The sequence below is a fragment of the Colias croceus genome, chromosome 20, assembly GCF_905220415.1.
Source record: "Colias croceus chromosome 20, ilColCroc2.1".
NCBI classification, from domain to species: domain Eukaryota; kingdom Metazoa; phylum Arthropoda; class Insecta; order Lepidoptera; family Pieridae; genus Colias; species Colias croceus.
The window spans coordinates 4241044-4264072 of NC_059556.1; the positions used below are offsets into that span (position 1 = coordinate 4241044).

At 33.0% G+C, this 23029-nt stretch overlaps 5 protein-coding genes across 12 annotated transcripts in view; 3 read left to right on the forward strand and 2 right to left on the reverse strand.

The window, feature by feature from the left end:
• Positions 1-808: 808 nt before the first annotated feature.
• On the reverse strand, positions 809-5763 carry LOC123700884 (mannose-1-phosphate guanyltransferase beta). Its single transcript, XM_045648250.1, has 6 exons — positions 5351-5763; positions 4862-5104; positions 4436-4565; positions 3260-3421; positions 2585-2749; positions 809-1863 (listed from the first exon to the last, which is right to left on the reverse strand). Exons 1-6 carry the CDS (start codon positions 5522-5524, stop codon positions 1628-1630), a joined length of 1110 nt encoding a protein of 369 aa, XP_045504206.1. The 5' UTR covers positions 5525-5763; the 3' UTR covers positions 809-1627.
• A 1471-nt stretch (positions 5764-7234) lies between these two features.
• On the forward strand, positions 7235-10934 carry LOC123700701 (succinate--CoA ligase [ADP/GDP-forming] subunit alpha, mitochondrial). 4 transcript variants are annotated; one of them, XM_045648005.1, is made up of 6 exons: positions 7235-7378; positions 8039-8406; positions 8706-8900; positions 9709-9888; positions 9976-9981; positions 10330-10934. In XM_045648005.1, the coding sequence occupies exons 1-6, from the start codon at positions 7342-7344 to the stop codon at positions 10543-10545; spliced, it is 1002 nt and encodes a 333-aa protein (XP_045503961.1). In that variant the 5' UTR covers positions 7235-7341; the 3' UTR covers positions 10546-10934. The 4 variants fall into 4 exon arrangements, with proteins under 4 accessions (XP_045503961.1, XP_045503963.1, XP_045503962.1 ...); XM_045648007.1 differs by having other exon boundaries at positions 8045-8406; XM_045648006.1 differs by lacking the exon at positions 9976-9981.
• A 553-nt stretch (positions 10935-11487) lies between these two features.
• LOC123700700 (probable ATP-dependent RNA helicase DDX43) lies at positions 11488-13913 on the reverse strand. The gene has a single exon (XM_045648004.1). It carries the CDS (start codon positions 13679-13681, stop codon positions 11714-11716), a length of 1968 nt encoding a protein of 655 aa, XP_045503960.1. The 5' UTR covers positions 13682-13913; the 3' UTR covers positions 11488-11713.
• A 565-nt stretch (positions 13914-14478) lies between these two features.
• Positions 14479-23029, forward strand: part of LOC123701076 — a 36708-nt gene continuing 28157 nt past the window's right edge. For all 5 annotated transcript variants that reach the window (XR_006752672.1, XM_045648492.1, XM_045648494.1 and 2 more), the window contains exons 1-3: positions 14479-14928; positions 15336-15508; positions 17314-17409. Coding sequence is in view for 4 of the 5 variants with exons in the window: in XM_045648492.1 (XP_045504448.1) it covers positions 14761-14928; positions 15336-15508; positions 17314-17409 (437 nt within the window). In the remaining variant the exon portion in view is untranslated. The remainder of the gene's footprint in view (positions 14929-15335; positions 15509-17313; positions 17410-23029) is intronic.
• On the forward strand, positions 21055-22751 carry LOC123701077 (putative nuclease HARBI1). Its single transcript, XM_045648495.1, has 5 exons — positions 21055-21399; positions 21523-21713; positions 21857-21992; positions 22075-22216; positions 22326-22751. The coding sequence occupies exons 2-5, from the start codon at positions 21577-21579 to the stop codon at positions 22745-22747; spliced, it is 837 nt and encodes a 278-aa protein (XP_045504451.1). The 5' UTR covers positions 21055-21399; positions 21523-21576; the 3' UTR covers positions 22748-22751.

Here is a 23029-nt window from a genome sequence, read left to right on the forward strand (position 1 = left end):
AAAGATAACAATTATTATGGCGTTGTAAGATAATGTATTAATATTTTAACAGTCAAGTGGTTATATATTGCACCCATTGTAGATTTGGTAATTTCAGTGCGTTGAGTGTGAATAATTTAGAGAGATCACACCCCGGACACTCCATACAAAATTATCGTTTTGACAGTCACACTGTAGAGACTGCAAATGTGTGTGTTAACATGGTTGGCACATTTTTGACTAGCGTAAAAAAAATTCGCGTTTTTCTGATGAAATACATCCGAAAACAGCACAATATCTAACCATTTTCTATGAAAAACGATAATTACAAATCCAAAATAATAAAATTACTTTAAGTCAATTTGATTAATGTTGTCATTCTTCGTTGCGTATCGTCCCTGTAGAAAAATATGGACCATTTTATGTCTGATCGTGCGGGGTGAGGTAAGTGTTTAATTTTGGCGGGAGGCGGAGAGTGTCCGTTCTGTAGCGTTTAGCTACTATTATGTATTCTGTGGAGAGATTTATAATTTATATTAGCCTATATTTTTATATTATGCTCCCAATAAGTAATGTTCCTTTTCGGTTAAAAAAATTTAATTAGACAATAATTAGTTTCTTCAGGGAGTATTTATTTTACTATTTAGTATCAGGGACTGTAGACACAAACTTCTTTACAAACTTAAAGCTCCAATATATTTCATTTAGTTTAAAATAATTGAAGGACAAAAACCATTCTGGTTCTCTTTGGCAAATAAATTATTCTGAATAAATGATAGAGAAGGAAAACAAATTATTTCCACATTAATAATAATTTTAATAATAAACTTACCTATTGTAATTATTTACATATTTAGCAGACAATTTATAATTTAGAAATGTTACATTAATACATTTATATCAGTTTACAAAAACATTTTGTTTAAAAATGGCAGTTTACTATTTATAGGTCTGTTGTTGATTATTTTCCAGAGCTCTTCAAATTATCTTCATCGTTTGGAATGTTTGCGTTATACAAGGAACCGTTTTATTAAATCCGAAATGTCAGTGCTATTTATTTAATAATTATTAGTTTTTATATTAAATGAAAAAATAATGAAAACAAAATACTCAATAACAAGGCGTCATTAATTAAATTATATAAAAAGAAAAATAAAAAGATTAATTGAGTTACACGTGGTAGAATAAATGAAAGTAATTTAAGTGACCCTCTAAAAATATAAAATAAAATTATTCAAACAAAAATAAATAATTATGAAAAATCTAAACATTAAATATTTTATATAAGATTAAAACAGTAAATAAAATTATATGTATCATAAATAATATTAAATTATAAAAATAAACTAACTGGGTTCCTGAAGGTTAAATGGAGTTCCCTTTTAATTCTCTTAACATATGAGTAAGAATAATTCATAGTGTTTTATAGGTAATCTCACTTGAATATTGAAATGTAATTATTCAAATCCCATTTTATTCACGCTTACTCTAGATGCTAAGGAAACTATCACGGTTGTAAGTTATACAATTCCGGATTCCGATACTAAATACAATAAAAATTATATCTTGGATCAAAAACAAAAAGGAACATAAATCTATCATATACAGAATACAATATATAAATTAACTGTCAATTCTTGTTCAGTCTTTACATTATAATCTGTGGTTCTGGCACAGATAAGGCAATAGACTTGTGTGGAAGGACTTGGCCACCGTTGACATATAATTCATCCTTTACAATAACGTCTTCGCCCAGCACAGTGCAGTTTTCCATTCTGACCCATCGTCCAACTACGGACCGCCAGCCTACGATACAGCCGTCGAGCCAAGCGTGTTGCCTGACACACGCACCGCGCAATATTGTACTACGTTTGATACAGGCTCCTGAAAAAAATAAAAAAAAATCTCAACATTTTAATTTTATGTGTTTTTGTTAGCATTGTAAATGTAGTTTAAGCAGCTTTACCATGAATTAATCTAAAATGATGCAAGCATGCTAATAAGACTTTCTTATTAGAACAAGTATACATGTATAATTATGTCGTAACTAGATAAAAATCTGATTGCCTTTGATATGATATGATACAAGGCGATTACTGAAAAAAAACATTAACTCAACATTAACAAAATACAGAAATTATTTCTTTGTACCTCGTACAGGAAATAGAAGGAATATATTTTTTCAGTATCGTGAATATTTACAGAAAGTGTATAATAGAAACATGAAGCTGTATGTATTTTTTACTTGAATGAGTCATGACTTATTACGTAAGAAATCGACTATCTTTAAACATAATAAAGTTGTGTGATAGCAAATATTACAAAGGAAGTAGATGATGAGATTTCAACAACTGTGAATACAAGCTATATTTATATAACTGTATTTACAGTTTACGTTTTATACCTCATATTTTAATTAGCCTACAAAATTGACACCTTAAAAATACCACCAATAAAGTATTTCAAAAAATGTTTGCTAAATAATAAAATTACTTGAATAAACTTTGTAATTTTTTTTTCGCTTTTGACAAAATTAACCACTCATGATTTTTTTTAAACTTTTCTCTCTAAACACACTAACTCTCTAAAGGTCTGTAAAACTTACCATCTTCAATAACAACTCCAGGACCGATAGTCACATTAGGGCCTATCCTACACCCTTTACCGATCGTAGCTGTCGGATCTATCAATACATTGCCGACAACCTCAGCACCATTGTGCAGTTTGCTCGAGTTCTTTTGTCTTAAGCTGTTCAAATAGAGACACATGCCTGTAAAATACACAAAGGACAAGTATTACGTTAGGTAAATAAGACATAATATCTAACTAATTTAATAAAAGCGAAAATTTGTGAGGATTTTTGGTTTTCTACGAAAAAGAGACTACTGATTTGGATGAAATACATCCACATTATACATTAGAATAACAAATGATCTACAGGAATTCTTAATTTTGCCCATGGGTTCGTACGCGGTTGTAACCGCGCGACACAGCTGTAAAAGTTTGAATTTGAACGTATTTTTAACCAAATTCTTGTTACTTTATCACGCGAAAACCACGGATTTTGATGATACTTGGCAATGATGTAGCTTATTATTTACCAGAATAACACATAGGCTACAGATTTTTTTTCTCTTGCCCGCGGATGAATCAGTGCAACACATGTAGTCATTCTTAAATTTATAAAAAATTTGTTTGTTTATTTAAATTAAAGAAAAAATAAAAAAATTAACAGATATTTCTTTTCTTGTTTCTCTTAAGATTAAAATAGTTAACATACCAGTTAAGAAGTCCTTAGGTTGTCCCACATCCATCCAAAAGCCCTGCAGCTCCATAGCATACAACTGTCCGTCTTGTGCCATAAACGGAAACACTTCCTTTTCTATTGACGTCGGACGCAGTTCTATTCGGTCGAGAACCGATGGATTTAGTATGTACATACCTAGAAATTATAAAAAAACAATGAGAATATATTGCATAGTTATTTAATTAGTTCTAGATATGTTGTTCAATACAGTCACACCATTTATTTGAAGTTACTATAGCTAGGTACAACATAAATGATGATATATTATAGAAAAGAAAAAAAATAGCGTGTGTGCCGAGCATACGTGTCAGAAAAGAAACTTCTTTGGCAAGATTCAAAGATACCAAAATCGTCGCCACTCCATCACGTGACGGCAATGACCTGACACAACCTCGATATTTTCACTTCAAAAAATTTTTCATTTATCTATTACAATTTAAAATACTTCTGAAAATTTGTTCCTTGTTCTTATTACTTATATATTTTACGGATATTTAATTCAATATTGTGCATAACAAATATGGTTGAAAACCTTTGCAGAATTCTTTTATCTAGCTACAATTTATGTTAAAATATTCCTAGTATGGTAAAACTAAACTCTAAAGGTTATTGTATAACTACGCAGAGATAACAAATAGGTGACATCATAAATAACTATTCCTTGTTATTTCAGTAAATACAATTTAACATAATATGGTTATTTTGCTTTTTTATTTTATTATAAGTTATACATATTTCTTATAAATAGAAAATAACTTATTTATCCAATTATTGTCAGAAAAAATTATTGGTGCGTTATCTTGATATTAAAGCTTGATAAAAAAAAAAAACATTATCGTTATCTATTATTTACCAAGAAATAATCTTCATTTGATTAGTCATGTATACTATAGAAGGACAAAATAGTAAAATGAAGATATTACTGTAGTTTAGTAAGACCATTTAGGAGTAATCAAGTATCAACTGAGCTTTAATCTAAATGAATCTTATCACTAGGATGTGTTGATTTTATGAGAAATATAAGTAATTTTTATTAGCAACTTAGAAATGCAATAAATTGAAGGTTGTCTTAGGTGTTATTTATAACACATAATTGTTTATCTAGGATGAAATCTTCAATGTTATTTAATGTGACAAAAATGTACAAACCTGCATTAATTTTGTTTGATATAAATTCTTGTGGTTTCTCAACAAAACTCTCTATCTCACCATTATCTTTGTAAACAACTACACCATATTTAGAGGGCTCTTCTACCTTTGTGACAACTATTGTGCCTTCCTGAAACAAATAAACATAATCTTTATAATAAAATGACATTGTGTTTAAAAAGACAATAGATTTACCTTTTTTTCAAATGAATGATTTTGTTGTAACATTAAATAATAACTTGCAATTGAGAAGACAAATATAAAAAAAATACTACTGTATCAAAAATTAACAGTTATTTTTAATTTTTCACTGTAGAATGAGAGATATTATTGAAGATTTCTCTCAAAGAACATGAGAGATATTATGCTTTTAGTAATTTAATTGGGACCTTAATGTTTTAAGTTTATCAAATAGAAACAACATACCTTTCCATGACTCCTGTGGAATTTAGCAAGTTCTTTGAAAGGAAAGTCGCATATCACATCAGAGTTTAATACAAAAAAGGGTTCAGGGCTTGAACACAACAGATCACGGGCCAGAGCCAGTGGCCCTGCCGTACCCAAGGGCTCAGTCTCATGTGAAAATGTGAGAGACACACCAAGTTTCGATACTTGTTCAGTCAATTCTTTTTCCATGTCATCTGCTCTGTAAGATACTGCTAAAATCACCTGAAATAAATGTTTATTTTTTTTTATTTGGAATTACGGATATTATGATATAATAATTAAATAATAATTTATGATAATATCATCAAAATAGGTAATATGTCACCAATGTTTAGTCATAATTTTGCCAAAACAAAACAGGTATCGAATGGAAAAAAGGTAAGTATGAAAAAAAAATCAAAACACAATATTTCATAAAAAAAATAGTCGTCATTCTATGATATTTTTTTAGATAACGATTGATCTTACCTGTGTTACGCCTGCATCAACTAGGGCTTCTATCTGATGCATAAGTATTGGCTTATTAGCGAATTCCACCAGAGGTTTAGGTCTACTCAATGTTAAGGGCCTCAAACGGGTCCCATAGCCCCCAACGAGGATAAGAGCACGAATTTCACCCAATTTCTTATCTGAACCACACATTTTAACAGTTATTTGTTTTTAAAGCTTTAAATTTGTTTATATTTTTGATTCACGAAAGAAACACTTTATAATGTTATATGCACTTTACGTGGCGAAGTCTTTATTTATTACAATGTTTAACAAATAACGAAGTAGGTACCTATACAAACAATAACTAGGAGACTTCAGAAAACTATTATAATATTTTAATTGGACGAATTGACGCTTGACGCTTGTAAATTGTAAACGTCATCTGTGGTCATCTGTTTGGATGGCTGACATTGGCTGATTGGCATAATAAAGGCCGCTACATACGTGACGGGTAAATACTTCGGACGGGACGTGAGCAGGACGGGCACGTGATTGCCTCGTTCAAAACGGGAACGTGGTGCAAACGCATACGCACCGTGGCATTGGCATAAGTTTTTCGTCGTCCATTTTCGATAGGTACTTGGATTGGATCAAGGCGTCACTACTTATCTCTCCGGCGCGAACGAAATCACGGGCGGGACGGCGCACGCGCGGGGCGGGGCGGGACGGGACGGGGACTGCTAAACATCGTCACCGACGATATTTTTCCCGTCCACGTTCCCGGCCCGTCGATGTTCCCGTGACTACGTTACGTTTTTGGATACATTTTGTATGTAACGATGTTTCCAAAACTTCCCGTCACGTCCCGTCCGGTTAAAAACCCGTCACGTATCCAGCGACCTTAAAAAAAGACGTGTGGCACTCGGGGACTGTTTGAAAATATGTGGAGTTTACATTTCGGCTGTGATTTCAGCACGTCATAATATATGCGATTTTACAAGTTTTGCTTCCACAATACTCTTATCTCATTTATTAAAATATGAATGATGTTATTTTAAGCTATTGCAGAAGCTATGTAATAGCTCGCCAAAATAGCTCACGGGCCTTGCAACGCAACTATTTTATCTATCTATGTGCTAGAGTGAGAAATATCATATGCGAAAACCTGCCATTGACAGTTTTTTCCTTGTTTCGCGGCCGCACGCGAATGCGTAGGTGTAGTAAAGGCGTACGGCGGCAGTCCCCGAGTGCCACACGTCGTTTTTAAGCTTATTATTGCATAGCTTCTATCGCGGGCCTTGAGCGCGGGGATCGAATCCAGAAATTCCGAAACGAAAAAACCTCACGCTCCCCACTCCAACGGGCACGGGAGGTGTGGCTTGAAGGCAAGCTATGCAATAGCTTTACGGCAGTCCCCGAGTGCCACACGTCTTTTTTTTTTTAATTGCGGCTAACCGTTTCGTCCGCGCCTGGCTAAGCTAGCCATTCAAGGGAAGCCTGAAATGATAAATTAATTATTTTTGAAGTGAAAATTCTTTAGGTGCGTTGAGAGTCAGTCGCGGCGCCGAAATTGGCACCGCGACTGACTTGTCTACTGACCCTGTGTAAATCACGTAAATCAGCACTAAAATTTAAAGGTCACGTCATGTCAATACCACAACGTCGCGTCATGGAGAAAGTCGACGATGTAGGTGACGATTTTGGTATTTTTTTTTTTAAACTTGCCAAAGTAGTTTCATTTCTGACACGTGTGCTCGGCACACACGCTCTTTATGAAATACTTGTGTAAAATATCGTAGGAATAATATTTGTAATACATGCGCCATCACAGAGCAAGTAATCGCCATTTTCCTTTCGATAATTTATTATCTATTATTACTGACATTTGAGTTTTGACTTGGTTTTGACACATGGCATGACGGCTGCGGGCCGAACGCATTAATCTCAATTCCATACGTCATTACGTAATGGCTGCTGTTTGTCAGTGTCATAAAAATCTTTAAAACCCTCCTTTCTTCAATAAAATAATGGCTGTCCCGTTCCGAATTCTTTCTCGTTGTAAAGGTAAATTTCTATTCTTAAAAGTAATTTATGATATATTTTATGTTTATGTAAGTTTCATTGCTTGATGAAGTAGTAGATTTTGCTTAGCACATTTGCATCTAATAATTATTAATTGAACGTTATTAGCCTTGTAAAATGATTAATGTTTATTGATACAATCAATTTCATCGATTCTGGACCTGTATTCTAGATCCTCATTTCTGTATTAGTTTCTGATACATCATAATCGGACTGAGAGTTTGGACTACGACCATTTTTTACCAATGTCGTTTTTATTACAGTCAATGTTACGTAGACCTTATTCTAAAAATAATATAGACACTTTAACAATAATAAGTAGGTATAACATTTTATATCTATCTTGTTATTATACGAAACAATAAACTTAAGTTTTCGAATGAATATTAAGTCATTCTAATTAGATAACTGTTATTGATAAAAATTTAAAAATAAGTTATCCTCCTTATCTTGCATCCAACTATCTTTGTGTGTGATTTGTTTTGATGTAATTTTTTATATAACTGGAAACTATTATTTTAGATATTTATGAATGAGGGTGTGGCCTTACATAATATAATTAAATAAATATAACATGTATAGTATTAATTAATTATTATCTTTTAAAAACTCATGAACAGTGTTTAATCTATGTATTTTTAGTTACAGATGGGCTCAAGATCGGAAATGTCAGACTCTCATCAGCCTACGCAGAGACTAGAAAAAACTTAGTACTCACAAAAGACACTAAAGTCATTGTACAGGGCTTTACTGGCAAACAGGGTACATTCCACAGTCAGCAAGCTCTCGACTATGGCACCAACTTGGTCGGTGGAGTGTCCCCCAAGAAGGCAGGCACTGAACATCTTGGGAAACCAGTATTCGCTACTGTAAGGGAGGCTAAAGAGAAGACAGGTGCGGAAGCATCAATGATCTATGTTCCTCCGCCTGGAGCAGCCGCAGCCATTATGGAATCAATTGAGGCAGAAGTGCCCTTGATTGTGTGCATCACAGAAGGAGTACCTCAACATGTAAGATATATTTTATAAATAAAAAAACTCTCCCTTATTATTAAAATAATCATACATAAATAACATTTCACTTATAAGTATGCCAAGGAAAAGTTGTGGGTAGTCATGGATGAAGTATTTCATTATGTCTAAGATTATTTTAATATTCTATTGTTCCAGTATTAAAGCATATTTATTAAGTAATATTATTTAATATCACTGATATTTAATAACTGAGATAGTATGATAACTATTCATCAATAAAAAAGATATTTGAAATTAATGATAATCTTACTTAACAATCATTTTTATGTTTATAGGACATGGTGCGCGTAAAGCACGCGTTGCTACGTCAAAACAAATCCCGTTTGGTGGGCCCCAACTGCCCTGGTATCATTGCCCCGGAAAAGTGCAAGATCGGCATCATGCCGGCCGCCGTACACACGGCTGGTTGTATCGGTGTTGTGTCGAGATCTGGTACCCTAACATATGAGGCTTGTCATCAAACAACTATTGTAAGTGTGTATTTGTTAATGTTATGTACTTCTTGTAACTGAGGTTTTGATTTCATGGACATGTAAATTTATTTAACTATTTGATAGCTCAGGTTTAAAATATATCTATTCTTAATTCTCATATGCAGTATTGACCATAACTTTGATTGCTATCATAAGATTTTATTTTATCTCAAATTTGTATTGGTGAATTGTACACAAAATAAAGAGCTTTGTAGTAAGCTCAAAATTTAGAAAAGAAGTTACAATAATGCTTTTGCAATTTGTTTGCCAGTTAAAGGTCCACCTATCTTACATCTGATATTGTAGACACGAAACATACGTAGTATGACTGATATCTTATTATCTGTCTATTAAATCTTGATTGTTCAATGTGCATTTGTATTTTTGTCAAATCTTTATATAATAAATCTGTTATGTAAAAATAATTTTTATGCTTTACCCAAAAGTATTAAAATATGTGATACTAACCATGACCATCATATTAAATTGTATTGACCTTACTCTTGAAATTTCGTATGGTTGATGTTACGTAACTCGTGACGCGTATTTGGCGACAAATAGTAAGATATATTGTTGTGCAAACAGATACATAATATACAAATAAAAATTATGTATCTAAGAAATTATAGAAAGATATGTGCATAAACTTATGATACACATATCATTGATACATATATTTTAATATTTCTGGACATTTCATGTTATGTACAGTAACAAATAAGAATAAGATGTTGGAATATTATTTTTAATCATCACATGATGTGTAAAAATATACAATTATTATAGTCTTCATCAATGTTTCCAGACTGGCTTGGGACAAACTCTATGTGTTGGTATTGGTGGTGATCCCTTCAACGGCACAGACTTTATTGACTGCCTTGAAGTATTTCTGAAGGATCCCAACACCAAAGGAATTATACTCATTGGAGAGATTGGTGGCAACGCTGAGGAATTGGCTTCAGAATATCTGATTCAGAACAACACTGTAAGTTTTGTGCCAATATTTGTTTTATCATTATTTTTTTTTATGTTTTGTTTATTTATTTGCTTAGTTTATTTTTTGTTTTGACAGAGCAAGGTAACGGGTTAAGCTACTCACAAAGGTTACATTTAATTTATATGAAAGTCTCATGCATTTAAGAGTACAATATGAGTGTCTATATGTAGAAACACATTTCTTCAAATACATTTATTACATTACTATCATTCTAGACTCGAGTTTGTATTTCATGCATTTAGAAAATAGCATGTATCTATATTCTATATTACAAACACTACATCTCCATAACTATAATACATTATTATACTATGCATTTATGTAGCAATCAACATAGCAAGTGAATGAGTGCATCTTACAATCATTGTATGCTGCATTGATCATTTTTTTGATGTATTACGAATAATAAACAAGTTTTATGATCTCTAGGGCCAAAAAGCGAAACCAGTAGTTTCGTTCATCGCTGGTCTGACCGCACCACCCGGCAGGCGGATGGGTCACGCCGGTGCCATCATATCTGGTGGAAAAGGAGGAGCCATGGACAAAATCAAAGCTTTGGAAAAAGCAAATGTAATCGTCACCCGCTCTCCAGCCAAAATGGGCGTCGAATTATTAAAAGAAATGAAGCGATTAGAAATTGTTTAAGTATATCAAGAAAGTATATTTTGTCGTCATTTTACTTTGTATAAAATTTTAGCGATTATACCGTATTTATTTATTTCATGTTGTTGTTTAATTTGTGACGACGGCCTTTATGTACCTAGTTGTGTGTGGCACAGCATAATATTATTAAGGCACTTCAATGTTAAATTAAGTGAATTAAATTTTGTGAATGATCACTTCCTATTTGTAAGATCATGTCCAGTCACATATTATATTCTAAGATAAACTCTGCCAGATTTATATATGTATTTACTTATGGAGTTTTGTTATGCTTCTAATGTTTACTCCTAATAATAATGCTAATTACGATTTAATACCTCGAATCAATGTTAACGTTATGAGGATAAAATAAAAAAGTTCTTCAAAGTTAATGAAATTTTTAATTACACAACTACAATATAAAGTACATAAAAACAAACCAAATATTAACAAAACTTAAGTCTAATTCACAGTTTCTGTGTTGAGTGTTTTCTCAAAATACTTCACAGCAAATTAAATCTCTAATATAATATGCCAGCTACACTATTGGTGGGAACTTAACAGTAAAAATCAGTTATCACATCAGATCTGTTAAAAAATAACAATAAAAGAAGAGAAGAACTACCATATTGTTTTTCCATTTATAATCTAACATTTATACAAAAGATTTCACTCTTTAAATACTTCAGTGAAATACTACTACAATTAATATTAAATGCTTTTTTTAACACCTTCAAAAGGTGAAATAATATTCAATAGCATGGAAAAACAAAAACCTCTGGCTTTATTTCTTGATTTTGACAATCTGTGCTTCAAGCACCACTATCTTTTAAGAGTGAATAGATTTTAACACAGTAAAATGGTTAAAACCACGCTTTTTGCTGTTTGCTGAAAAGTAATGGTATAAGTATGGTATTGGTATAAGTAGTACAAAACATGCAAAAATACTGAGACATCTGCAAAATTTTTATTGGCACATGTACAAAATTATGTTTATTTTAAACAACATATTTTGTCATATTATACATATAAATAATCTGCATCTGAAGGGTAGCAAAATAACTTAAGTCTGAAATACATTAAAAAATATCACTAAATAGATAAAATTGCTTAGAATGCATGCTTAGTCTTCAAGTCATGTTTACTTCTTAACATGTCACAGAAAATATTTCTACCATCTATCTCTTCTGCCTCTGCCACCCCTACCCCTGCCACCACCACCACCTTCCTTTTCTCGTCTTATTTTCATAGCATCAAATCTATCAGCCATAGATTGCAACTCATCAGGAACTTCTTGATTTGCTTCCTCCAAGATTTTAATTAATTCTTTGGCATGAGCCCAATCACTCCTTGTGATAAAGGACAATGCAATACCAGTCTTTCCAGCTCTACCTGTCCTGCCAATTCTATGAACATATTCCTCAATATGCCGAGGGAAATCTAAATTAACCACATGGGTCAGGTCTTTAATGTCTATACCTCTGGAGGCAACATCTGTTGCAATTAAAATATTAACAGTACCATCAACCATTTCTTCTAAAGCTGCTTCGCGGTCACTTTGGTCTCTATCTCCATGCAAAGATTGGCATTCAATGCCTTTAATAGCAAGCTCAGTGGAAATGTGTGTGGCTGTGGCTTTTTTACCACAAAATACAATCACTTTATCATTTGGGTCCATGTTAGTTATGAATTCAAACAGAGCGGCATCCTTATCATCTTCTTCAACAAACATGAGTTTTTGTGTAACAGTATGTACTGCAGCTAAATCAAGTGATCCCACATTTACTTGGATCGGGTCTTTCATGTAGGATTCAGCTAAACGTCGCACACCAGATGGCCAAGTTGCTGATGTCATAACACATTGGCGGTCAGGCCTGACATCAAATAGGGATTTTCTAATCTGTGGTTCAAAACCCATGTCCAACATTCTGTCTGCTTCATCTAATACTATGTATGAAAAGTTTATAGCATTCAAATGTCTAGCCAGAACCAGATCATTAAATCTGCCTGGTGTTGCTATGACAATATCCACACCTTTGGTTACAATCTTAATTTGTTCCCTGCGATCCCCACCTCCATACACACATACAGATTTTATCCCTCTGTATTGATACTTAGAAACTTCTTTATCAATTTGCAATGCAAGTTCTCTTGTTGGAGCTAATATTAATACAGTTGGACCCTCCCTTTCTTCCCTTGGGGTTGGTTGTCCCTCGATATGTATCAAAGCAGGAAGCAAGAATGCAAGAGTTTTACCAGTTCCTGTTTGTGCTATACCAATCATATCTTCACCTCTCATTAATATTGGCCAAGCTTGACTCTGTATAGGAGAAGGTTGTGTAAAGCCTTGCTTATAAATTTCATCCAAAATTTCAGGATAATGTTGGAATGCCTGCTCAAATGTTAAAACTGGGTTGGGAATGGGTTTCAGATCTGCTCTATCCTCAAATGTTCTCCGCACTTGTATGTCATTATTTTCAAGTCTCCAACGAGTAACATCAGCAGGAGACATAGCTGCAACATTGGGATCTTCCTTGTAAAAATCTTTTACTATAGCTGGTAATTGTGACCATCTCTCTTGTTGATGTTGATCATAGACTGCATTCAGTTTATTCCAATCAAAAACCTCATCCCCATTTGCATTCTTAGTAACAAATTCAGAACTATTGCTTCCATTACTGGTGTTCATAGTGTCTCTTGGCTCTCTGGGGGTGGGTCTACGATCAATCGTTAGATCATTGATCAACTTCTCTACTTTTGAAATAGCTTCATCTGATCCAAGCAATGTTATGTTTGTATCATTGCCATTAGAATCTCCGATTTTTATTTTAGCTTCACTTTCATATTCAAGATCTCTGATTTTAGAACCCCCTTTGCCAATCACCCGGCCAACTTTATCAGATGGAATGGATATAATCTTTTTGTTTTCTTGGCGGAAGTTTTGCCGGTCACCATCTCGGTTGTTATCTCCACGCGCTCTCCAATCAGTGTTAGTATTTGCAGACCGTTGCCCTCCTCTATACCCTCGATTTGAATAGCTTCCTCGTGCTCCTCTACTCGAATGAAAAGTTTGAGTTCTTTGTGGAGGCGAAGCAGCTACCGGCTCACTTTCCTGCCATTCATCATCCCAATCCGCCATTTTTAAAACAATCTAAATGTTTAAAGATGTTATTACAACGTATCTTTTCAATATTATAAGTAGTAAGAAGTCCTCTCAGGATCTAAATTCTAAATACCTACCAAGCTTCTTCTGTAATGTTCTTTTCTTTAACCTAACATATCAAGCAAAGCAGCGCAACAATTTTAAATTTTACCTTGAATTGTCACACCAAAAAGATTAAAGACATGTATCACAGACATGTATGTCCACAGAGATGTCAAAATTTTTAACAAACTCGATTACTCGACTCGAAGAAGAAGACTCTCGAGCACGAGTGACAAGTGACAACTTATCTATGGTTTCGGTACCGTACACAGAACAGTAAGGGTGTATTCAGAAAGAAAGCTTGAAACTTATAAGCGCTTATCGGTGCTTGTCAATGCTGGTTTTGACAAGCTTGTCAATGCTGGTTTTGACAAGCTGGTTTGAGCATTGACAAGCGCCGATAAGCGCTTATAAGTTTCAAGCTTTCTTTCTGAATACGCCCTTACAAAACTGTTCTGTGGTACCGTATAACAAAACCACGACAAAATTACTGTGATCGTCTTAAAAAACTATAGCACGCTGCACGTTATTTGTAACAATTATTATTACTATTAAATTATGTAGTTTGATCTTCCGTTTGATTAATAATAATTGAAAAAAAAATATAGTGATGGCGCAAAAATTGTAACGTGAATGGCCTGTTCTAATATATTAATTCCTATGGTATCTGTATTCTGTATGACGAATTGACGAGTCGAGAGTTGGTTGGTTGGGAGTTGTTTCTGTGGGAGTTGTTGATAATTTTGTTCTCTATTTTTTGTCGTTTGTGTATCGTTATTGAACGAGGTTGTATTGTAGCTAAATCTATTTGCTACTGACTAAAATATTTAAATAAAATTTGTGATAATGATGTGGTTTAAAATAAGTTAAAGTTTATATTTGGTGTGATTGATATTAAACGAAGAAATTTGCTGCTTCACTGTTAGCAAGCCTTTTAATTTCATAAAATGCTTGTGTTCACGATAGTTTGATTGAAGCGGGTTAGTGATATTGAAGTGAAATAAGTTTTAAAAATGAGTAATTGGGCTAGGCGTATGCATAGGAGAGCTGCTACTTTAAGTAATGTGGTTACTTCTTGCGGCCATCCAAATTCATTGCCGTACCCTAGAAGATTAGAAAAAGTCAAGTTTGGTGTTCCACTTCATGAGGTTTGCAAAGAAGATATTCCTGGACCTTTACTTGTAAGTACAGGCATAAATATACATTTGATCTTATTTCATACCTAGCGATTTTATTTGTACGAATAACGGATGTACCTATACCATATTGCTTTCTTTTCATTAGTAGTAGGTATCGAGTATGCACCCAAACTCGTTTTTCGATGTTGTTAAACCTTAAGAAATAAACCATTTATTACTAATTCATACAATGATTTAAATAATTGTTCTACTATAATTGAGCTAGACTATAGCTCCATAAGCCTTCAGATATGGCTCTAAAAAAAACAAAGATTGATTCTCAGTAGTCTCTGCTAGTAATAATTAATCTTCATTAGCTTAGATCAGTGATAGCCGACTGGTGAAAAAAAATAAACCACAAACATGTCTCACATCTTTGTTGATATACTTACTCGTGTTTAACTTTATAGGTACTAATCTTGAAGCTTAACAAAGAAGCACCATTACGACGCGATGTATTCCGCGCTCCCGGACATCAGGGAGCGATGAAGAAGCTCATACATTTCCTGCAAACTGGCCGACTAGTCAATGTAGATAATTATTCAGTATACACTATAGCGAGTGTCCTGAAGAAATTTCTTAGGTATGTTTACAAGAAATACATTTCACATAGTTTTATTGCTACATACACTCCTGTAATTAAAATTGAACAATTGTTTATTAGGTACAAAAGAGTCTTGCTAAGTGTAATAATGATTGTAGACTATTGTTGTTGAGAGTAATTGAAAAAAAGGAAATGAGAGAGAGCTCAATGAATTGTTATTATAATGTTGTTGGAAATAGTATCCCTTGTTTTAAGTGTAAATGACATTTCCCACAGATTTACTTAGAAACTACATTTAACAATTAAAATGAAACTTTACAACCACGTCTGCTCGGTGCAGACCGGAGTTAAGGAATCATTATACAATATTAATAATTATTCTAAAGAAATCTTAAAAACTAACACAGCAAAACTATGCTCGCATTCCGTTCCCATGCGAATGGCGTAGTCAGCAGTAACATGTATCAAAATATTTACACTTTAAAAAAATAAGCTAATCATAAACAGCACTCTTATAGTGTTGAATATGTAAGAGCATCCCAATACCTCTGTGAAGGTGTAATTTGTACAAGTTAAAGAAAATAAATGCATTAAAATTGTTCAAACATCAAAGTTCAATAACTAAATAATTACTTAAAAGAACTCCACATTTAGAGAATAATTACACTGGTCTGCAAAGAAATCCTCCTTTGAATAAAAATATGATAAACATGGAGATCTTAACATGCTGAATCTAGATCTGCTTTCAGTTTTTTTGTATCACGTCTAAATTTTTTTTTTATTGTCGTTTTTAAATACCTCAAAATTCTGTATTGTTTAGTAGTCTCTCTTGCAATAATGCTATTTTATTCGGTCTTTATGATATTTTTCATCATAAAAATGACTTGAATTTATAAAACTAGAACGATATCTACTGAAGTCATTATTTTTACACTAATTTGAAGGGAATTTATGGGCTTCCGTAGTTCTCATCATGACTCCGCTGCGCTCAGTTCAAAGTAAAGTTTTAAGGTGACGGTTGATGATTTTATCCTAATAATTTGGTAAAATTTTTATATTGTACTGATATATTGATGAAAATTTGTAAATAATTTCAACCATAAAGCAAAATTGAATCACGTGTTATGAATTTTTAAACGACGCAACATCGAAAGCGCGAGTCTTTAGTGTGGTCTCTAGGGAATGCAAATGCGGGAGCCTAGATAAGAATTAAATTATGAAATTAAGCAGACTAAAGCTGTAAAAAGAGTATCCGGTGACCACTATGAAACATTTCACCAGAAGTTTGAGAGGAGATACGGAAAAGCTAACTGAAAATATAGTAAAATATAGATAATAAGTTGGCAGCAAAGATTGATGATTTTACTTGATCGATTCGTCGCGAAACTCCTTATAAAATATTAAAAGAAAAGAAAACTACTAATTGAAACAATGTATATAATGTGTAATTATATTATCTTATAGTTTTTAATAGTTTTCTTGACATTATTTGTAATATTCAAACCTAATTATTAAAATAACGATGTATTCTTAGAACAAAAAATGGGTTTCTTTCTAATTAAACTACAAAAAATCTAGACGTGATACAAATTTTTTAAAACTTAATTTCTGTTCAGAAGTATCACTTCTATAATAATCTTGTGCAAAAATAAGAAGGAGCGCGAAAAAAAATTTTTTTGCAGACCAGTGTTATTTTGTCAATAATTATATATATATCATCCAAATTAAAAAAAAAAGGTTTTTTAAATATTCTAATTATATGTAGAACTCAACTCAACAAAATCTCAAATCATGTGTAGTTGCATCAATTATGAGACTGCATAATAAAACACAATATTTGACAGGAAAATTCCGGGGGGTGTGTTTGGCCGCGATGGTGAAATGCAACTATTTGCTGCTGTGGAGCTGCCGGCTGAACAGCAAGTGGACGCTATCAGAAGGTATTTAATTGAATTTACATAGTTTTTTGTATTTTGCTGGTGTAATAAAAAAAATATGTATTATTATATCAATCAACTTAAATCTTAATATATATAAATCTCGTGTCACAATGTTTCTCCTCAATGGACTCCTAAACCTCTTAACCGATTATAATAAAATTCGCACACCATGTGCAGTTAGATCCAACTTGAGAGATAGGATAGTTTAAATCTCAAATCGTTTTAGAGAAAGCGGGCGAAGCCGCGGACGGTAAGCTAGTAGTATATAATATGTTTCTGTATTTTAACTGTTAATCTTATCTAGTCTTAGACAGAAAACTTATTTTTGTTAGGACTACTGCTGCTTTCCGCCCGCAGATTTGCTCATGTACAATATTCATTATTCAACTATTACCTACTAGTGATCAGCATAATTTCGCTGCATTATTATATTGCATTGTTATACATTTTAGAATACATTTTATACATTACTGAACAGTGAACAGTTCAGTTGCAAAGGCTCATATAAAAAATGTATTGTGTCCAAATTAACTTAATATGCGTCAACGTGCACACATTGTATAGCCACATTGTGTCGACGGCCCTACATATTATGGTAGTGTTGAATTTGCGCGAACATTGACGATTTAGTCTCTAGTCAATGGCTCTTTGTTGGCCGCAATGGGAGATGGTGTAGTTTGTACGTCACTAACGCTCGCCGTACAATAGATGTTGAATAATTAGTTGCGTTCGATTTTGTTGCTGGGCGGTGAAGGGTAGTAACGCCGTATTATAGTTAATTTGGACATTTTGGAAGTGAAACTGTAGGCGCGTTGAGACTAAAATTTCAAGGTCGCGTCCTGGTACGATCTTGGTGTCTTTGAATCTTGCCAAAGAAGTTTCACTTCTGACACGTGTGCTCGGCAAACACGCTCTTTTTTAAATGTTCTTGCTTTGGGGTAAAAACAAGTAATTTTTGGGGTAAAAGAAATATAGGCGTAGGTATTTAAGTAGATTAAAAAACTCCGTACCGTTATATCCGATGTATTTCTGTGCTGAATTTATCTGAAAAGTTAAACTTTGGAGAAAATAATCACGGACCTGGTAATTTTACCAGCGCAATTAACATCTATACTAATTTGACAAACTAAAAACATAAATAACAAGAAATATTGATTCGACACCCACTACAGTAGAAATGATTTGTTAGTCAGGAAGTCGGTGACCTTTTAGTGAAAGAATTTCACATAATATATTCTCATCACGATTTATTTAATAAATATGTATCGTTAATTTAAGCGCTGCTATACCGTTAGACATTTATACTTATAAATGCGAAAGTTTGTATGGATGTTTATAACTCAATCACGACTAAACTACGAAACAGATTTGATTAAAAATTTTAATGGTGTAGCTTCCAAGCAGCAAAATAACACTCAAGCTATATAAAACCAGCTTCTACTCTGACCAATCGTTGGTGAAGTATGAAAATGTGAAGTCCAAACAGACGGAGACGCGGGCAAAAGCTAGTAATTAATGATTCAGGTGGATTGTATAAGTGAGCTCTTTTGTTTCTTGTCAGTCGAGAACCCTATGCACTCGATTTATCAATGTGATAAGATCGCCTATTGTCTCGCGTGTATGTAATGCATTGCTTTCGATTTTGTTTATGGCTGATGTTACAGTGTAGGTAAATTGTGAAAACATGTAATGTCACGTAATGTGGATTTTTTTAGGAATTGATCGTTATTGTGTATGACTTTTATTAGATGAACTTTTGCACCACTTAAATGTGGCGATTTTGGATGTTTAGTTAATTCAAAATTTAGTTCTTTTACACCTATATCGAAACATATAAATAACAATTAACAAGAAATCAACTGATTTGGTTTCATTTTACTGAAAATAATCTATCATCGTCTTCATTAGCAGGCCATATATGCACTTCACAGACCATATAAGACTTCTATCCAAATAAATCCAACAGTCTACCTATACGACCAACAAAATACGACCTTTCTATTCTCATCTCGGAAAGTAAATTAATTGTTATCACATCACCTATACGTTAATTATTTACCTGGCCATTCAAAGTGGAAGTGTTTAAAGCGGAACAAATGTTAATTGCTAATAGTTTAGTCGTAGTGTGTGCTATCATCGATAAATTAATATGCATGAATTAGACAGTTAATTGATGAGGAAGTTTACATGCGGTTTCGTTGTTAACCGGCTGATTTTAGCTATAACGCTCTAGTGACTTTTTTACGCGACATGTTTTTTCTAAGAATCGATTTATTTAGGTAATTTTGTGTTGTGATGTGGTTACTGGTATAACTACATCTTAAAAGGGTAGTTTTTTTTCTACTTCAAAAATACATTTTTTTTACAATACATTAGTTTACAGAGTAACAATACCTATAATACCCGTGGCCCTGTCGATGATGCGGCTTGACGGAACACAGTGGGGGTTTGGTCGGTAGGAATCCGACATAACCCACGGCCCTTTCCCTGGAGGCCGCGGATATCTATGCAAGATTTCCCCATTAAAAAAAAAGGTCTCATATCAAGGTCTAGGCAGTAAGGCTTTAATCCAGCCCGTCATTTTGATTTTACAATAAAGCATTGATAAAAAAATGATAATTTTATCTACTCGTAGTTTTTTTTAGCATATTATGTCACTGTGATACATTTTTCGTGTAAATATTCTCCAAAGTTCTACATTACACATAATCTGACTACAATAAAGAAATTCCGAGTTATCTTTTTCTATCATAAAAAATTAGATCATAAAAGTTTATAATATTAAAACATGAACGTGAGAATTTTCGCCGAGGACTTATAAAGTAAGTATACTCCCTTGATACATTCTAAGATTAGGCGGTGCATCTCGATGCAATTGCAAGTCCATCACGACAAACCGGTCGAGGAAACGGTTGTTTGCAAGTACTGTAGTGCGAACGTCTTCAATACGATACAAAAAGTGTTTATCCTTTTCAATTTGTTTACGTTTTATTGTAATCAAAGGTAGTGGGCAGTTGGTTTGCAATTTGCAAACGTTGGGTTGGTTTGGACGTAAATGTAAATTTTAGTTGGAACGGTTGTCTTTATTCCATATCGTTGTCGTTTTAAGAAGATATTGAACTTAGGTCTTATTGAAAACTCCGCAACTACCCACATTTCTTCTTTAATCTTTAAGATTTTTTATTTATAATACTAATAAAATTGATAATTTTGTTTTCTGTGTCATGTGATTTTAGTTCGTTCTCAAAACCCTATTATAGGTATGTACAGTGCCCCTAGCACGAATCACTATCGAAAAAGTATTCGTATCGTCAACGAAAGCATTTTGTATGGGAACTTGAACAGCGCCTCTGGTGTGCGTATATTGAACTAATTTTCAGAGCACGAACAAAAACATGTAAAGTTTCGAATCGTCATCGTATCGAATACGAAACGTAACTTAGCCGATTGTATGAAGATAGCTAGCACGAAGGCATAAAATGACGGATAGTATCGTAAGTGTCGACGGCTGGCTTACGAGTTTCACGAATGTTTTTTCACTTTAAATTTGACAGTGAGAAAACTTTCGTCGGAGTTTATTTTAAGAATAAAATTATAACTTTAGTGATTGTGGTGATATATTTTGTTAGAATATGTTTAGATTATCAAGAAGCACCCCACGACGTAGTGCATTTTACTATTATCTTGCAGCGCGATTGATTGTTGAAAGTAGAAATGAACAAAGAGAAACAAGGTGAGTGATTTTTTTAACACTATATTTTAATAAATAAACAACAAGTTATCTTTTAAATTTACTATTACATTTGCAGAGAAATCTCAAGGAGAGCTTTACTCAGAAAGAATTTGGCAAATATTAACTTGCAAAACCTTAGCGACACAGAATTTAAAAATAGATTTCGTCTAAGTAAGGAAGCATTTTTGTTCTTATGTCGCGAATTGAAAGAAAAATCCAGTCTAAAATCAAGTAAAAGGATCAGCCTGGAACACAAAGTAAGTGTAATAAATAAGCTACTTACGTAGGTACCTTTCATTATAATGTGTACATTAACTAATACATACTATGTGAGTATAATACACAGCTACACTACTAACTATTAACATTTTTATTTCTAGGTGCTGTGTGCTTTGTCATTTTATGCTACAGGCTCCTACCAAAGAATTGTAGGAATGGCTAAATATTTAGGCCAAACTACAGTAAGCAAATATGTGAGGGAGGTTACTGATGCTCTTGTTAACCCTTTAATATTAAATAAGTTTGTTAAATTTCCAACAACACGAGAGCAGCGAAATATAGTAAAAAGCAAGTAAGTAATAATTATAAGTATGTAGTTCAATAAAACTAATTTAGTGCAGAATGTTAAACAGCAAAAGCAGGATCAACTGAATAACCACAAATATGATAGCTACCTAATACTAGAAAATTTCACTTACAATACTTTATTTACAGATTTTATACAAAATTTGGCATCCCTGGAGTAATAGGGTGCATTGATGGTTCTCATTTTCACATATTCACTCCAAAAAGAGACATGGAGCATTTATTTTACTGCAGAAAGCATTTCTACTCACTGAATGTGCAAATGGTGAGATATCACTCAACTAATTTATATTAATAAAATTATAAATGTTTATTATGTTATACCAATATAATTTTTTAAATTGTAGATATGTGACAGTGAATGCAGAATTTTAAATATTAATGCCAAGTATGGAGGTGCCACCCATGACGCTTTTATTTGGGAAAACAGTCAAGCCAATAGGTACATCCAAGACTTACACCGGAATAATGAACAAGTGTGGTTTTTAGGTAACTATTTTTTTACATGTAGGTTGTTCCAATTATAAATAAAGACATAGATAATTAAGTGATCTGTTGTAAGATTATATAATTCAATATGCAAAAAATATTTTTTCAGGGGATTCTGGATATCCACAGAGGCCTTGGTTGATGACACCAATCACAGATGCTGCTGAAGGCACTCCACAGGCAAAATATACTACCATCCATGGGAAGGCCAGAGTTGTGATCGAAAATACTTTTGGAAGACTCAAAAATAGGTGGAGATGCCTTAGTAAGGACCGCACATTACATTACACCCCTGAGAGGTGTGCTTCGATCATAATGGCATGTAGCGTTCTACACAACCTAGCATTAGATTTTATGTTGCCTGATCCTGAAGACGATATAATATATTCTTCTGGATTAGGCGTTTCAACATTTTCTTCTCTAGAAGAACCTTTTCGCGAAAGTGGTTCTTCAGATGAATTGATTCGCGGTAGAGCCATAAGAAACATGTTAGTAGATAAGATTAATCAGCTTCATAATGTAAATAATTGATTTCGGTTTTAGTGTTAGCATGTTGTAGTCTATAATAAAGGTAGCATTGGAGAATAAAAATATAGTTTAATATGTTTGAAATAAATATAATTTTCGTTATTTACAAAATAGAATTAAGTACCTTTAAGATATTACTTTTATAAATAGTATAGATTAAGCAAAATAAATTTAATTCTAACAAATACAAAATGTTTTCTTATTAAGAAATTGAAGTGAATAGTGTATAGGTATATATAGTCTGTTAACAACCCTTATATAGATTAAGCAAAATAAATTTAATTC

What these genes read in the sequence shown, in the direction of transcription:
- LOC123700884 (XM_045648250.1), bottom strand. Translation starts at nt 5,524, where the DNA reads ATGTGTGGTTCAGATAAGAAATTGGGTGAAATTCGTGCTCTTATCCTC. An exon ending in ATCAAACAAAATTAATGCAG is followed by an intron (nt 3,422 to 4,435) that starts GTTTGTACATTT and finishes TATAATTTCTAG; the next exon opens with GTATGTACATACTAAATCCA. An exon ending in ACCTAAGGACTTCTTAACTG is followed by an intron (nt 2,750 to 3,259) that starts GTATGTTAACTA and finishes TGTATTTTACAG; the next exon opens with GCATGTGTCTCTATTTGAAC.
- LOC123700701 (XM_045648005.1), top strand. Translation starts at nt 7,342, where the DNA reads ATGGCTGTCCCGTTCCGAATTCTTTCTCGTTGTAAAG. An exon ending in AATTCTTTCTCGTTGTAAAG is followed by an intron (nt 7,379 to 8,038) that starts GTAAATTTCTAT and finishes ATGTATTTTTAG; the next exon opens with TTACAGATGGGCTCAAGATC. An exon ending in CAGAAGGAGTACCTCAACAT is followed by an intron (nt 8,407 to 8,705) that starts GTAAGATATATT and finishes TTATGTTTATAG; the next exon opens with GACATGGTGCGCGTAAAGCA.
- LOC123700700 (XM_045648004.1), bottom strand. Translation starts at nt 13,681, where the DNA reads ATGGCGGATTGGGATGATGAATGGCAGGAAAGTGAGCCGGTAGCTGCT.
- LOC123701077 (XM_045648495.1), top strand. Translation starts at nt 21,577, where the DNA reads ATGGCTAAATATTTAGGCCAAACTACAGTAAGCAAATATGTGAGGGAG. An exon ending in CGAAATATAGTAAAAAGCAA is followed by an intron (nt 21,714 to 21,856) that starts GTAAGTAATAAT and finishes CTTTATTTACAG; the next exon opens with ATTTTATACAAAATTTGGCA. An exon ending in ACTCACTGAATGTGCAAATG is followed by an intron (nt 21,993 to 22,074) that starts GTGAGATATCAC and finishes TTTAAATTGTAG; the next exon opens with ATATGTGACAGTGAATGCAG.